The sequence below is a fragment of the Drosophila sulfurigaster genome, chromosome 2L, assembly GCF_023558435.1.
Source record: "Drosophila sulfurigaster albostrigata strain 15112-1811.04 chromosome 2L, ASM2355843v2, whole genome shotgun sequence".
In the NCBI taxonomy this organism is placed as follows: domain Eukaryota; kingdom Metazoa; phylum Arthropoda; class Insecta; order Diptera; family Drosophilidae; genus Drosophila; species Drosophila sulfurigaster.
This window is the reverse complement of record NC_084881.1, coordinates 23,222,561-23,238,455: the sequence shown is the minus strand read 5'-3', so window position 1 is coordinate 23,238,455 and position 15,895 is coordinate 23,222,561. Positions and strand designations below refer to the sequence as shown.

General features: G+C 43.0%; 7 protein-coding genes across 12 annotated transcripts; 4 read left to right on the top strand and 3 right to left on the bottom strand.

The window, feature by feature from the left end:
• Nucleotides 1–53: 53 nt before the first annotated feature.
• LOC133848376 (proton-coupled amino acid transporter 1) lies at nt 54–5,498 on the bottom strand. 3 transcript variants are annotated; one of them, XM_062286126.1, is made up of 6 exons: nt 5,369–5,498; nt 4,941–5,083; nt 3,118–3,295; nt 1,468–2,377; nt 1,229–1,401; nt 54–1,163 (listed from the first exon to the last, which is right to left on the bottom strand). In XM_062286126.1, exons 2-6 carry the CDS (start codon nt 4,974–4,976, stop codon nt 919–921), a joined length of 1,542 nt encoding a protein of 513 aa, XP_062142110.1. In that variant the 5' UTR covers nt 4,977–5,083; nt 5,369–5,498; the 3' UTR covers nt 54–918. The 3 variants fall into 3 exon arrangements, with proteins under 3 accessions (XP_062142110.1, XP_062142856.1, XP_062121012.1); XM_062286872.1 differs by having other exon boundaries at nt 1,468–2,365; XM_062265028.1 differs by lacking the exon at nt 5,369–5,498 and adding an exon at nt 4,768–4,867 and having other exon boundaries at nt 4,941–5,082.
• On the top strand, nt 5,490–6,056 carry LOC133839010 (dolichyl-diphosphooligosaccharide--protein glycosyltransferase subunit DAD1). The gene is given in 2 exon segments (XM_062270697.1): nt 5,490–5,773; nt 5,775–6,056. Coding segments are annotated over 2 exon segments (339 nt in total). The 5' UTR covers nt 5,490–5,626; the 3' UTR covers nt 5,967–6,056.
• LOC133837325 (protein PPP1R35 homolog) lies at nt 6,004–6,670 on the bottom strand. Its single transcript, XM_062268420.1, has 2 exons — nt 6,377–6,670; nt 6,004–6,317 (listed from the first exon to the last, which is right to left on the bottom strand). Exons 1-2 carry the CDS (start codon nt 6,668–6,670, stop codon nt 6,048–6,050), a joined length of 564 nt encoding a protein of 187 aa, XP_062124404.1. The 3' UTR covers nt 6,004–6,047.
• Nucleotides 6,671–6,814: 144 nt separating this feature from the next.
• Nucleotides 6,815–7,641, top strand: LOC133836445 (uncharacterized). Its single transcript, XM_062267299.1, has 2 exons — nt 6,815–6,956; nt 7,014–7,641. Exons 1-2 carry the CDS (start codon nt 6,838–6,840, stop codon nt 7,564–7,566), a joined length of 672 nt encoding a protein of 223 aa, XP_062123283.1. The 5' UTR covers nt 6,815–6,837; the 3' UTR covers nt 7,567–7,641.
• A 297-nt stretch (nt 7,642–7,938) lies between these two features.
• Nucleotides 7,939–9,817, top strand: LOC133835703 (serine--tRNA ligase, cytoplasmic). Its single transcript, XM_062266138.1, has one exon. The coding sequence runs from the start codon at nt 8,134–8,136 to the stop codon at nt 9,640–9,642; it is 1,509 nt and encodes a 502-aa protein (XP_062122122.1). The 5' UTR covers nt 7,939–8,133; the 3' UTR covers nt 9,643–9,817.
• A 521-nt stretch (nt 9,818–10,338) lies between these two features.
• Nucleotides 10,339–13,875, top strand: LOC133834971 (trichohyalin). Its single transcript, XM_062264777.1, has 4 exons — nt 10,339–10,613; nt 10,674–12,010; nt 12,065–12,979; nt 13,041–13,875. The coding sequence occupies exons 1-4, from the start codon at nt 10,389–10,391 to the stop codon at nt 13,189–13,191; spliced, it is 2,628 nt and encodes an 875-aa protein (XP_062120761.1). The 5' UTR covers nt 10,339–10,388; the 3' UTR covers nt 13,192–13,875.
• On the bottom strand, nt 13,801–15,881 carry LOC133834974 (palmitoyltransferase ZDHHC23). Of its 4 annotated transcripts, XM_062264781.1 has the most exons (4): nt 15,800–15,881; nt 15,450–15,594; nt 14,244–15,146; nt 13,801–14,183 (listed from the first exon to the last, which is right to left on the bottom strand). In XM_062264781.1, exons 1-4 carry the CDS (start codon nt 15,879–15,881, stop codon nt 13,979–13,981), a joined length of 1,335 nt encoding a protein of 444 aa, XP_062120765.1. In that variant the 3' UTR covers nt 13,801–13,978. The 4 variants fall into 4 exon arrangements, with proteins under 4 accessions (XP_062120765.1, XP_062120766.1, XP_062120767.1 ...); XM_062264782.1 differs by lacking the exon at nt 15,800–15,881 and having other exon boundaries at nt 15,450–15,761; XM_062264783.1 differs by lacking the exon at nt 15,800–15,881 and having other exon boundaries at nt 15,461–15,597.
• Nucleotides 15,882–15,895: the final 14 nt, after the last annotated feature.

Here is a 15,895-nt window from a genome sequence, read left to right as displayed (position 1 = left end):
CATAGTCCAGTTCATCTGCGTTTCAATTAGTACAAATAAAACTACGTTGTGAATGGCTTTTACAAACTTTAAACTCGTTTTATTATTGTCTTTAGTTACGGTTTCAAAATTGAATTGAAATATTACATGAGCGCGTACAGAGATTGAAAAAGTAAATCTCTGATGTACATGTGTACTTACATACATACATATATGTATTTATATAATACATACTATAAAATATGCCCAGCAAAGTGTTAGTTCATCGATCATAGCATATTTTACAGTATCTATACATCTGTATTTGTTTGTATATAATATATTTATATAGAGTTTACATAGAGTATAATGATGTCATCCGAAAGACACACAAACGATAAAACAATTAATCTTCATATATTTAATGTCTTTAATACAACATGTTTGTATTCTATGTGGGGGAAATTGGCCGTGGCATATGGAATGATCTGCACCTGACCTAAAACTAGCCCTATACACGAACAGTTACTTCTAAACAAATAACTGTTTAGCAATACTATGCGAAATCACTTTTTTGGCATTGTGCGATTCTCGATCTCGATTTATGATTAAAATCAAATTGTACCTTTAACACAGAAACACTTTTTGGGATTGACAAGAAACTCTCGTTTGGACACAAATATAAACATATAGAAATTATCAAGGGCTTAAAATGCTAATTATTGTCTGGTACTGAATTGTGCTAAAAGAAATGTGTAATAAATAATAACTATTTAAAATCAAATAAAATCGAAGCACTTGCGGCAGCTGAGCACCTAATATAAACGAGTAACAAACAAAAAAAAAACTAAGCAAATACACTATACAACTTATCGATAGAGTTTGTAGTAAAAACTACATAAAGCCTTCGACGTAAATTCGCACACAATCTTTGAATATTGGAGGTATTGACTACCGGATTCAGTCCACGCTGGGATTCAAGATCTGCGCTAGACTTGCCCAGGTGCCAAAAACAAAGCCGCAAAGTCCAAATATGAGAATAAGGAAATCTTTCCACAGCATCCAGTTGTAGCGACCGTAGCCCACATTATAGAATGTGATAATCTCTATGATCGGTGGCGCAATTAGCGCCAAGGCCGAGCTGCTCACGGCACCTACAAGTGAGATAATAGATCCCAGATTTGGAATACAAGCGGCCAGCAAAACTGGAAAATAGTCACAGGATTAATGAAATTATTCACGGGACAAGTATAACCCATTCATGACTTACAGGTGAATGTGACCAGCACAGTGCGAAGGATTGTGGATGCCATTTCCTTGGCACGTGTCGTATCAAATTGGCTGCAAACAAAGGGCTCCACCATGTTGACGGGTACATAGAACTGCAGCGTGTAGGAGAGGAAAATTGCCACCGCCATTGTGATGCGTACCATTCGCGAAAGTCTGCAATGGATCAATAGACACAGCATAAGTTGAATTGTACAACAGGAACATCAAATATTTACTCACAGTTCTTCTTGAGGCAGGTTAAGAGTAATGCTTCCCTTGACACTCTCGCCATACTTGAGATATCCAAAGAATCCCACAGATGTGTAGAGGCAGGCCACGATTACCATACCCGTATTGAGGACACCTGTGGTGCCGCCAAAGTCCTCCGGTGTGCGCATATTGTTCTCCAGTGGCAGCACTACGCCAATGCCTTCAAATGCATAGATCGCAGTGCCAAAGTAAAGTGGCAATGTCGCCCAGGTGGCCACGGGTTTTACAGTGTGCGTGTCAGGCAAATCCTGCAACATGTAGGAGAAACTAATGGCCAAGCCGGCAACAGTTAGCACGGCGGCAATGAGAGAGACAGGCGTCAGGTACTTGAGATTGCGCACCAAATTCAACATTATCATGGGCAACAACATTAACAGCAAATAGATGCGCACATCCACTTTGTAATAATGATCCATCACATCTTTCACATTGAGGGCCACAAACAGAAAGTAAACACAACAGAAACCAATCTGTGTGATAAACAGGAATGTGGTTACCACCCGTCTGGCCAAATGCGAATAACGACGCAATCCCAACGGTCCCGTCTCAAAGCTACAGAATGCAACCTCCGAGAAGTCCAACGATGGCTGCTGGAAACGCCGGCACAGCTCGTGGGAGCAATTAACCAGCATGTGCATACAATGTGTGCAAATGGCACCCATTATCAAAGTTCCAAAAAGACCGACATAGAGACCGGCATTCTTGAAGGCCTCCGGCATTGCGAGAATGCCAGTGCCAATGTTGCCCTTCAGCAAATGCACCAATGTATCAAAGTTTGATGTGGGATGCTCCAGTGTGCGATGGTGCGTGGGATTGTAGCCGACCGACTTGAGATTCTCCCCGCTCTGTTCATCGTCATCTCCAGGGGCTGCTGCATGCACTGCATTAGTAAATATTTGAATAAAATTCTTCTTATGCTGCGATGGCATTTGCTTAAGGCGACACTAGATCAAGTGATTCATGAAGCTACTATTAAAATTTAAAACCAAATCTTTCAATTTCAGTGTACTCCAATCAAAAAATTAACAAAATCTTTTTATATTTCTGTTTTATATATTAATCGGAAACAATATGAAACAACAAAATTCTCACGAAAAATAAATGTAGAACAAAAACATTCGCAAATTTTTGCTTCCCTGATTGATTCACGAAAACATAATTTGCCCATTAACTTGATTATATTAAAATGCTTTGAAAGTGGCAAATAAAATTATCAGAATGAAAAGTATTTTTTTAACAACAATTATTGGAATACATTTTATAAATTACTTCACACTAATCAATTCATCTGCTACGTCACGTTATTGATTGATCGCATTTTAATCAACATTAGGAAATCAAAATGTTGCCCGTATCTTTATAATTTTAGAATGTTTTGGAGTTATTAAATAAAACAACACAACAAAATGACACATCAGTAGAAAAATTAAATTTTAAAAATTTGTTAATTTCATATTCCATATCATAAAAATTGCATTTAGATGCTTATGAAGAAAATGGAAATTCAGTTGAAATTAATTTAGCAAATTACTTTACACTAATCGACTGATCTCGTTAACTGTCACTTTCAGCAAATGTCATCTGAGCATGGGAAGGTGTTCATTTATTTCAACTGCTTACCTGCGATGCTGTCTTCGCTGTGCACATTGACCAGCGTGCTGTCCGGCGGAGAGCTGCGAACAGGTGGCCTAATTAGTCCGTTGCCACTCCGACTACCCTCATAATCGGAGCCATCGCCTTGCAGCAACAACGGTTGACGCTCCGACATCTTCGGTTTGCGCTTCGCGGAATCGTCGAGCTGTAAGATCGGTTAAGCGGGTCAAATATACTAGTGAACTCTTGTGCTGCGGGCGTGTGGCTTTGTAAGTGTGTGAGTGCGTGTGATGATGAGTGTAAAATGTACTGTAAATGATGTGCTCGCCTCGCCAGCTGAAGTCACACTGAAAATACAATGCGAAGCAAAGCCGCTTTTGTGTCTGGCGAATTTTCCGCTGAGTCAGTTTAAAGAGAACTGCAACGGGCAACAGAAAATAAAAACGGACTCTCGGATAACGCGATAAGAAGAGGCACGCCCCAGAGGAGTGGAAAGTTTTTGCGTGTGCCACCGTTGGAAACTGTCTGTAACTGATACGGTCAAGCCTTGGACTTGGACTACTTTTTGTCAGCTGCAGCTCCATTTGCAAGTTCGAGTTCATAGCATTTCAATTCAAATATGAATGTATATAGGCTGTTGTTATATTCGCATTATTCATTCATACATTCGATATCAAATCGAGGAGTCCAGTGACTCACTTGATATATAATACGTACAAAATTGTAGCTATACCAGAAGCTCAGACACGAAAACAAGTCCCAAGCGATAACAAGTCAACGTATACATATTACATAGCATTGCGTTCAAGTCTATTGGCTCTAAAAAGTCATGCTATAATGTGGTAAACAAATAAATATCACACTTAAAAACGCCCACAATATTAAGTATATTACAAATTGGAAGACCTTCGATTATTTCATCTTATGTGCGTATATTGCCGTATTACAAAATAAAATTTCATTAAGAGAAATCTTATCATAATACCGAAACTACATTAGATACTATAATAAATATGTATTTTACTATCATGTCATACTGTGCATATTGAAAACAAACATCAACTTTATATACCATAAATTTAAAGCACTTCAATATCCAAAAATATATAATATAACATAAATATTTACAAGTCGAACAACTATATCAGAAATATCTTCAGCTAGTGTATCGAATTATTAATTACATTATTCTTGCTTACTATTTAATTTAATGACAAAACATACATTATAAAACATAAGTATGATTTTATTCGAATATCATCAATATTTATAATTTAAGCAATAAATAAAAATTTAATTGGAAAAATCAGCTTTCTAAAGTATGAACTTTAATACAATTTCTAATCATACAAAAACACACTACCAAGAGATGCGTAACAAAATCTCGGAAAGTATTTGTTTAAAACTAGCATTTTAATCTATTGAGGACAATTATAGAGATAATTCCTGAAATTACAGTGTGATATGATAATACAATGACAACATATCTCTTATATTTCTCTGCGAATTTCAGAACAGTTCTCAGAGATAATTCTTGCAGGTAGTATTTGTTTGATATGATTAAAGCGAGCCCCGTGTCTGGTGTGTATATATATCCCAAAGCAAATAAAATAGGCAGACTTTATAATAGTCCCCCATATAATAAACGCTATAATAGAATTTTATGTGTTCACTTACAAAAGCAAAAGAAACTGTTGATAGAATGTATTAATTTTATACAAATTAGACATGCAGCGGGCAGTGCGTCGATAAGAAAACAAAAGTCTTTGAACTACAACTGAAATAATAAAAGAATTGAAATTAAATAAAAAATTTTAACATGCAATGATTATATTTTTATTTTTAAATACCTGTTGAAGGTTCGTCAATGGTGTCAAGTCTTCCATTGATTTTTTCCTACTTTCTGCCTTTTGACACTGACAATGAAAGAAAGGCTCAGAAAGCCACCGAAGGTCACGACGTCGACGCAAAAACGTACAATTTTAATCAATTCCTGTTGAACAAAGACATTTGTTGTTGAGTTGACAATTCGGTTAGACACATTTAATAACTTTACAACAATGTATGTATGCATAAATATATATATATATATATATGTATGCATCTATACTATTTACGCTATAAACAACTGTTGTTAGCATTGAGACTAGTTGATATTGCACAATAATTTACTAAACAAATGCAGCTGTGTAACGCTGTAGCCACATTTCAACAACATTTATCAATACAATCATTTATCATTACTGCAGTACACATTCTGCTTAGTTCATAAAATTACCTTTTTAACAGAAACGACGACAAGACCACAATCAAAACAAAACCAAATTATTGGTCTTCTTCCTCTTCTAGCTGAGTCATTCACTACAAATGTGCACATAAAACAGTGCTGGCAAATGCTGCAAGTTGTTCCGCACTATACAGCACTGTGTTCACCACCCCATATGTATTTTGTGTGTGACGTGTCTGCGCTTCGATAAATAATAATAATTAAATTTTACTCGAAATAAGCAAAATACAAATCAAAAAAACAGTAAAAATGGTTGAAATCGGTGGCGTCGTCTCCAAGTTCTACAACGATTATGTGCAGAACACACCGAAGAAGCTCAAAATGGTGGATATCTACTTGGGCTACATTCTGCTGACCGGCATCATACAATTTGTTTACTGCTGCTTAGTGGGCACATTTCCCCTTCAACTCATTCCTCTCGGGTTTCATCAGCACCGTGAGCTGTTTTGTGCTCGCTGTTTGTCTGCGTCTCCAGGCAAATCCACAGAACAAATCTGTTTTTGCTGGCATCTCACCGGAACGTGGATTCGCTGACTTTATCTTCGCACATGTAATTTTACACTTGGTCGTGATGAACTTCATTGGCTAAGGAACAATTTCAAGACATTTTCATACTTGCTAAATGATTATGATAAAAAATATAATTTAAAGAAAAATAAATATGTATGTACTATTTAAATGTATACATTTTCTTGTAAGCTTGCAGAAAATCATAATCATCGTTTGGAAACTCTAACTGAAGAGCAGGTTCTGGCATAAAGCGTTCAACAGGCTTTATAGTCTCCACATATTGATTCAAAACAGGCTCCGGTTGTTCTGTCTTTGGGATAGGCTTCGATGGTTTAGACACCTCCCAATTTGAAAGCGTATCGTTTACATTGAGTGGCGTTAGATTCTTGAATATAGCAACATTTGGCGCAAAGTTCATCTTGACCGTGACCTTTCAAATGCACAAAATATATGTATATTATGTAGCTTAAATGGGAATTGCTACACTACCTTGGGTGCTATGGCCGCTTTGGAACGAGGCGTCAAATTGGGATCAACAACAGCGCGCATATTTTGCAAAGCGTTCAGTTCTTCATGTTTGCGTATTGTTGTATTACTTTGCGGCACTGCAAAGAGATTTCCCGTTGTAGATGATGGTACTTCTCGCAATGCCGGTCTTGGTGGCGAAAGTGTATTTTCCAGTTCCGAGCCATGATTAGATTTAACGCAAACTTTTGGAGCTGCATGCAGTTGAGTTTGCACAGTTTTAACATGTACTTTATGTGTTTTACGCTTGTGCGGCATTTTTTTAAATCAAAAATTTTTGACAATTCAAATGGCTGACGCTTTTTGATGTGGTGTTTTCCAGCACTGGGTGCGGCGGCATTGATAAACAGCTGTTTTCGATTGTTGTTGTACTAGCTCGCGTGCAATTGATGCAGATATATTATTTATATTTTTTAAATTAAAATATGGCTTTGTCGCGTGCCAAGCCCGACCAGCTGCCCGCGGATGCTGTGGTCATCACAGAGGATCAAGCTCTGCGTTATCAGTGGAAAATCATAACAGCCTGGGACAAAAAAGGAGACGTGTATGTTGCCACACTTGACTTTCCTGCTGCTTATCTAACCATTCAATTTTTATTTAGCTGGTCACTGCGATATGCTCCAGGAATTTTAAGCGCCATGGCAGCTGCAACGGGTGCCTATGTGAATAATCATTATCGCACACGGTTACGTCTTGGTGGCCATGGACGTCTCTCCAGCTATTTGCCCATCGTTGCTGTGCCGGCGATCTTCACAATGCTGAGTCACAAATTTTTCATACAGCGCCCCATCCTGATAGATCCTTTATCCGAGTGCCCGGTGTGCATCCAAGTTCGTAGTGCCGCTTTCCAAACGGCGTTGGGCGTAGTTTATCCCACGATATTAGCACCATTTGCTGCATTTATGTTTGCAACCAGATGCTTCACATATCGTCTGCCATCGATAACGGAGAATCCCAAGGAGGTGCTAATGCTATATAGGAAATTTACAAAACCTATTGTACCTGCTCTAACTACCATAATAGCCATACAGGCTTTTATCGCAATGTATCTGACTGGCGAAGAAGAGAAGCAAAATTTTAAATTAATGCTGCGTATGAAGGAAATCGAGCATCAGGTTGAAGAAGAGAATATGCCGCAGCGGTTAGACTATTAATTGAAACGCATTGTGTTGTACTCTAATTATGTGTAAATACATATTGAACTTTAGAATTTTTAACATTGGCGCCTGTCGTTTCGATATTGTTTCAAAAAGTACTCATTCAATTACAAATCGTTTTTGGTACATTGCCCAACTCTGAAAATTGCAATTAGCGGACGACAATAGCGATATCGATAACACTTCGATGACACTCACGGATATCGATACCACTGAGCTAACCGGCTAGCGATGTACATTTGTGTGAATGACGAATGAGTCACTTGATTGAAGTGACTGCGGTGCTCAAGTTCGTTTTCTCATTTCCTTTTTTATTATGACCTTGTTGTTTTTTATTTCACATTTTATATTTTTGTTATTTTAGTTTTCTCCCAAATTAACGCAATACACACTACATTAACATTAACCAATTTCTATTACACTTTTTGCAGCTGAATTTTGTAAGCGTGACAGTTCACAGTACCCGTGATTTATTGATCATATCTATTGTCGCCACGTTGTGCCGTATAAAAAGGCTGACGAAATTAGTCGTGCATTTCACAGTGAATAAAAGCGTCGCATAAAATGGTACTGGACTTGGATTTGTTTCGCAGCGACAAAGGTGGCAATCCCGAAGCCGTGCGCAACAATCAAAAGAAGCGCTTCAAAGATGTGGCTCTTGTCGAAACGGTAATTGACAAGGACGGCGAATGGAGACAGCGTCGCCATCGTGCCGACAACCTCAACAAGGTGAAGAACGTCTGCAGCAAAGTGATTGGCGAGAAAATGAAGAAGAAGGAACCCGTCGGAGCCGAGGGCGTTGAAGTGCCTGCCGATGTGCGTGCCGATCTAACCCAAGTCACTGCGGATTCACTGCACCCCCTGACTGTCAATCAGATCAAGCAGGTTCGTCTGCTCATCGACGATGCCATGACTGAGAACCAAAAAGAAATGGATCTGGCTGAAGTGGCACGCAACACAGCGCTGCGTGAGGTGGGCAATCATTTGCATGAATCAGTTCCCGTGTCCAACGATGAGGACGAGAATCGTGTGGAGCGCACCTTTGGTGATTGCGAAAAACGCGGCAAGTACTCGCATGTGGATCTCATTGTGATGATTGACGGCATGAATGCCGAGAAGGGCGCCGTTGTCTCCGGTGGACGTGGCTATTTCCTCACTGGTGCTGCTGTCTTCTTGGAGCAGGCGCTCATACAGCATGCGCTCCACTTGCTCTATGCTCGCGATTATGTGCCACTGTATACACCCTTCTTTATGCGCAAGGAAGTAATGCAGGAGGTGGCCCAGCTCTCTCAGTTCGATGAAGAACTCTACAAAGTGGTGGGCAAGGGCAGCGAACGCGCAGAGGAGGTTGGCATTGACGAGAAGTACTTGATTGCAACCTCTGAACAACCGATTGCCGCCTATCATCGCGACGAATGGTTGCCCGAGGCATCGCTGCCCATCAAATACGCCGGCTTGTCCACCTGCTTCCGCCAGGAGGTTGGCTCCCATGGTCGCGACACACGCGGCATCTTTCGCGTTCATCAATTCGAGAAGGTGGAACAGTTCGTGCTCACCTCGCCACATGACAACAAGTCCTGGGAAATGATGGATGAGATGATTGGCAATGCCGAGCAGTTCTGTCAATCTCTGGGCATTCCATATCGTGTGGTCAACATCGTTTCGGGAGCTCTCAATCACGCTGCCTCTAAGAAACTGGATTTGGAGGCTTGGTTTGGCGGCAGCGGCGCCTACAGGGAGCTGGTCTCCTGCTCCAATTGCCTCGACTACCAGGCACGTCGTCTGCTTGTTCGCTACGGCCAGACGAAGAAGATGAACGCCGCTGTCGACTATGTTCACATGCTGAATGCCACAATGTGCGCAGCTACACGCGTTATTTGCGCCATCCTCGAGACACATCAGACAGAAACGGGCATCAAGGTGCCGGAGCCGCTCAAGAAGTATTTGCCGGCCAAGTTCCAGGATGAGATTCCGTTTGTGAAACCAGCGCCTATCGATCTGGAGCAGGCTGCAGCTGCAGAGAAGCAAAAGTCCAAGAAGGAGAAGACCAAGAAGGAATCGGCTGCTGCTTAAAACGTGATTCAGATACAGATGCAGCTTCTAAATCCTCATTTATTACTCGGCATACATTAAGCTTTTAAAGTCCACAAAATGTGTTATATTACTTACGACAAAAACAAAAACATAATACAATATTTATCGCATTTAACTGCAAATGTTTTCTAATTAAAGACGCTTTCAAATGCAAGACACTCGAATATTTCTTATCGCCATTTAAACTTGATTAAAACGTACTCTTTTATTATACCCGGCACTAGGTGAATAGAAGGTATATTGGGATTATAAGAGCTGCTTAAATTGTGAGCAGTCGGAAGGTTTATTTAAATGCTTAAATAGTAGCAGACTTCTATGTTTGACATCCGAAAAGTTCCTTTGCATGCTTTTTGGAGAATTCCCACACAACCACTTTCCTTTAAAATCATATACACATAAGAATGACCACCCTGAATTTATTATAGTATTATAGCATCTTGATCCAAATTCAAATTTTTTTGCTTTGATGAGATGAGATGATTGGCAATGCCGAGCAGTTCTGTCAATCTCTGGGCATTCCATATCGTGTGGTCAACATCGTTTCGGGAGCTCTCAATCACGCTGCCTCTGATGAGATATTCCAAATTGCCATGGCAACAGAGTTGTTTCTGGAACCGGCAGCACTTAAGTTGCCTGGACAACGTTTCTAGCCGCTTGTTTACAAGCAATCTTTGTTTTTCCCTTTAGAGAAAATTAGAACGAATTTTTAGATAGAATCGTTTACCATGTCGCAGCAGAAACGTCGAGAGAAATCAAATAAACTCACACGCTGGGATCGCATACGAAAGCGACAGCTGAACTCCAATCCCTTGAGTGTGATCAAAACCGATGCAGTGCGTCGCTTCATTGAGCTTGACTATGTCGACAAGCGACAATCGAAGCTGCTTATTGAAGGCGAGCCGCAGAAGCATCTGAATCCCAGCGTCATCATGGACATGCGTCACGAGATGGTAAGTTGAAAGAATATGCAAGATCCTAGTCAATCTTTTGATACACCTTCTTCGTTTCAGTTTGCTCAAATCCCACGCAAGCTGCCTTTGGCTACAGTGGCTCATAGCAACACACTGGAGTCGACCAAGGCACACAATCTGGAGGTGGAACAACGCTACATGCATCATCAGCTGCAAAAGTTTCGCCAACAGTTGGTCAGGCAGCATCCGCGTCAACACAAGCTGCAGGTGCGTCCTACCAAGCCCGATTTTAAATTGAATCATGGCCCGTTGATGGAAAGCTTGGCGCAGGCATCGCGCAACATCGATGAGTTCTACAAGACGCCGGTGGATGCACTGCAGCTGGCCCAGGAACTGTGCTCCACACACAAGCAGTTGGCTAATACAACGCTGCTGAATCAGCTGGAACCAGAGCCAGAGGCAGACGTCGAAGTCACTTGGTTGGTGGAGCAAGTTGAGGTGACCAAGATGCAGGAAACGTTTGAGAGGGAGCAGCTGGAGTGTGGCATGGAGCTGGACACGCTGGAGTATCGCAAGTTTAGCAAGCAGGTGCAGCTGGACGAGAGTCGCGCCCAGCTGCTGCAGCGCTGTCGCACGCCAAGTCCGCTGCTAACTACCGAGGAGCTGCTACGTCCCATGAGAGCGGCAGCCGAGCGTCAAATGCTGCACTTGCGCACGGTGCGCCACGAAGAGGAGCTGCAGCTGCAACAGCAGCAAGCGGAGCAGAAGGATCAGGGCGAGACACCTCAACTGCAGCGTGAATCCTCCAGTTGTTCCAACACGAGTGATGGCATCGATTCCGTCATCTCAGACCTGGCCGAGGAGGCGTTGTACGAGCTGCAACTGGAGGCAGCCGAGCAGCAACAGCAGCAGCTGGATGAAGCCTTAAATGAGGTGCTAGTGGTGGAACCACCTGCCAAGCATGTGCAGTTCCAGCTGCCCACCAAGCAGACGTCGACTCCCTCGCCCCTCGAACTGCCCTTGGAGCCGTTGCTCATCCGTCGCATAGAGCTGCCCCGCGTAGTGCTGCAACCCAAGTCGCCAGTCGTTGCTGAGCCTGAAGAGGTGCAACTAAGCAGCTGCAGCGAGGATGATCCTCCGCATGAGAAGCAACGCATCATTGAACAGCTGTTCCAGGCACGCGACAACAGCGAACTGAATGTGCTGCGCAAGTATTTCCTTAAGTGGATACACTACACGACCATGGAGAAACTGGAGCGCGAGTCGGGCGGCCAAAAGCAGGGCAATCGGGCACAGAAAATCAATGCATTTCTTGACAAGATCAGGCGGGAGAAACGTAGACAGCGTGCGGCGCCCAACGAAGGCGACAAGATAGCGCAAAAGTCTTTGGAGCAGCGCGAGGAGGCCGTGAAAATGGCCAAACAGTTCAAGAACAAGTGAGTGTTGATGAAGTTGATTTCAACAGAACGCGATTTGAATTCCTTTTGCAGGCTGAAGGTGCAACAGGACATCATTGATCTGCAGCGCATCAAGCTGGAGCGTCAAGAGCGTTTGATAATGCAGCTGAAATTGAACAAGCTCAGCGACGAAGCTAAGGAAGCACGCGAAGATCTCAAGCAGGAGCTCAAGACAGTCATACGTTGCGGCGATCCAAAGGCCAAAGCCAAGGCCAAGTGTCTGCAGTTGATTGGCAGTTTACGCGACGCGGAGGATGACGAACTAGAGCGCCTGCAGGGCAAGGCGCTGCTGCAGCCGCGCTTCCTGCAGCACATGCAGGAGCGTGCCCTGGAGCGAAGTGTGCGTCACGAGCAGGCGCGTCAACGTCGCGCTCAGGCGGAGGCCGAGCGAGAGGCCGCCAAGCTGGCCGTGGAGGAGGCCAAGCGACAGCAGGATGAGGAGGCCAAGCTGCTGCGTATCGAGGTGCTGAAGGAGAAACGCCGCCAGGAGAAAATGGCCAAAGTGCTGAAGGAACGCGAACGCCAACGTTTCATTGAGAATCAACGCAAAGCGCTGGAGTTCTCACGTCGTCTTCTGTTGCGTCGCGTCGGCATGGAGGCCTTCAAGCGTCTGCTGCAGCGGAAGCGCGAGAATCAGGTGAAGAGCGAGGAGTTCTGTCGGCGCCTCTATAAGCGCAACTATTTCCATTTGTGGCGCAGCTACACAGAGTTCCGGCAACGTGAGCGTCGCATTCGTGCCGATCTCTGCTATCAGCGTGCTCTGAAGCGTCGTGCTCTGCACGCCTGGCTGTTGCAGGTGCACGAGGAGCGCAAGAAATTGCAGGTGGCCATTGACTGGCATGCTTTGCATGCGATGGAGCATTGGTTCAATCGCTGGCTTAATCACACGACGCAATGTCGCCTCTTGGAGGATACCAAGATGCGTCAGGCGATCTCCCATCACGAGTGGTGAGTAGACGGCTGCTGCTTCACTTCCCCAAGACTATAAATGTGTTCCTTATCTGCCTAGGCATCTCAAGTGGAAGGTGCTCGACTGCTGGCAGCGGCTGCCGCAAATCTTGCGCCTAGAACGGGAGACGGAGGAACGTCGCCAGCGTTGGCGCATGAAAATCTGGGAACTTCTGCCCGACTATAAACCACGCGAGGACAGCTTGTGGTAGCAACAAGGAACTGGCTTTCAAAACTTGTTTTTATAAGTATATATTCTGCTCTTTGTTTTTGATTTTAGCTTAATTCTAATGCGGGTCTAACTGCTGAGTTTTTATAAGTATATTTTCTGTTCTTTGTTTTTGATTTTAGCTTAATTCTAATATTCTCTAGCTGCTGAATAAAGTGCAGATCAACTAGCAAGCGAAGTAAATCTAATAACGGCGACTAGCTTACCAAACTAACAAGTAATTATTCGGGCTTAAGCTAATTTAAAGGGAACGTTAGCTACAGTCAAGAATGAGGTCAAAATGAATATACAGCACAGTAAAATAAATATAATACAATAGAACATAAATTGATGGGAATTGATAATTATATGAGAAGAACAAATTTAATATTTATAAATGATATTTTGAAGTGCTCGAAAGTATAAATAAGTAAGGAATCGTATGATTTTTAATTGAATATAAAGAGTAACAGAAACTTTCGCACCGTACAATTACTTGAATAGCTGGCCGAGTAATTCAATTGACTTTTAACACGTAGATAAACAGCATCTAATTTTGAACTTCAATTAGTGCATAATCTTTGTTGTTTTACCGATTGTTAAACACTAGCGTTTTATTATAATTAAGTATAGTTTGTAAGCTTAAATTGCGTGCGCCTTAAAAAACAGAAAACAACATAAAACAACAGCTATTAAACTAAGTGAGAATAATACAGAGTTTAGCTTAGGATTCAGCTGAGTCTCTTTGCCTTAAATAAGTGTTGCTACAGCAAATACTATACCATATTCGATCACTTGAGCATGGCACGCCAGTTGTTCCAGACGCGATTGCGACTCCCGTTCCCAATGCCACCGCTTGAGGAGGAGGGCTTAACACGCTTAAACTCATGCAAGGTGGTGCCACGATACCACAGATACAATTGACGCACCAGCACAAAAGTGATGTAGCCCGAGATGAGAATGGCGTAAGCAGCCACCACAAAGGATATGCCCAATCTGCAAGAGATTGTCAAATATAAATACAGTTCAATAAAAGTCAATTAATCCACAACTTACTCAAAGTCCTCGAAAACCTCGCTGCAATCGTCGGGCAACAGCAGCGGAATGCCCAGTAGACGGACTACCAGAAACGGATGACACACCGCTGTCAGTGTCAGATTGGCGCCCAGCAGTAGCGCACACTCGGACAAGGCGAGTGCAAACAAATACCAGCGATAATTGCGTTCGCCAATGCAACAGTTGAGCCAATAACTGTGATGTGAACGCCGCTTGACGCAGCTGCCGCAGACGGCACAATGATATGCGCGCCTAGGTGTCACCTTGCGGCAGCTCTCACAGATATTCGGCTGACCACTACGATGCTGCTGCATAAGACCAGCTTTCTCGCCATCGTCTCCTTCCCCATCATCGTCATCATCATCGATGCCTAGAATGGTGTCGGTTGCTGCTTGTTGTTCGGCCTGCTCCTCGCCACTAGACGCTTCTGTAATGCCGGGCAGCTCATCCTTGGGCGTGGTGCCATACTGTGCCGTCACCAGATTCAGCGGCGCCAATTTCTTGGTGCGGTACAAAGCATACAAAGCGCCTCCCGATAACAGAAGCAATATGTAGTTCTCTTCAGGCAGGAGTTCCAGCAGTGGCACCTCGAACTCAAAGATCACCACCATGTACACTATCGAAAAGACAATCCAGCTGAGAAAGAACGTCGTCTTGGTCGCTGTGCGCTCTGCCAACTGCAATCCCCAGCTGGTGAAGCCAATCAGAGTGAGCATTAGCACAATGCCAGTCTTGGCATTTAGAGCTGCCAAACCCATCATCAGTGGCACAATAAATGCAGGGGCTAAAGCCGCGGGCGAGATGCGTTTGGCGCCGCCGCGCCATGGCAGACGCAATCGATCCTGGAAGGCGATCAGCATGCCGTCGATGTTGCGTTGTTCAATACGCTTACACGTGATCAAGCTGGCAAATTAAAATAATATTTATAATTAAATTTGAGAAAGTGGGGAGTGAAACACAAGCAGTTAAGCGATCCATGCGGGAGAAAAGGCGATAACAATTCTAATTAAAATAAATTGATAACGCGTAAATATACATATATAGTTTATCGAAACTTGAGCACAGCGTCATTTTTTGACCGTGGCGTCACCTAGGCCCGTCAGATCGCTCAACTGCATGGACCGCAATCGATCAATTTACATTGTGGGTGGGACTGGTCAAATATTTTTATGACTACGTATGTGTGTGTCTGTGTGTGGTGCCTACCGCGTGCATACCAAGTCAAAGTCTTCGCAATTACAACAGCATCCTAGCATATGAAAGGGCTGCTTATCTTCGGCAACGTATTCGCAGCAACAAAGCGTTGCTTGTGACGCTTCCGTCGCTGCTTCCGATCGCTCCGATTCGACCGCTGCTGCAAAAAAGTTTGCCATCGATTTGGGTGTGTGTGTGTGTTGGTTATTTTCGTTTTTTCCACGCAGCGTGCGAAGATAATAAATTGTTGAAATTAGTCTTGCGCCAACTCTAATGACAACAGACTGCGAACTTTACATATAAACAATTATCTTATTGCAAAATAAATACACTATTTTATCGGCATAAAATGCACTACTCACATTGCGACAAAAACAAAACCCCAACTATACGCTCTCTTACTACAGGGTGCTTCCAGCAATAAGAATATCGTATAAAAATCATCGCTATTTTCGATA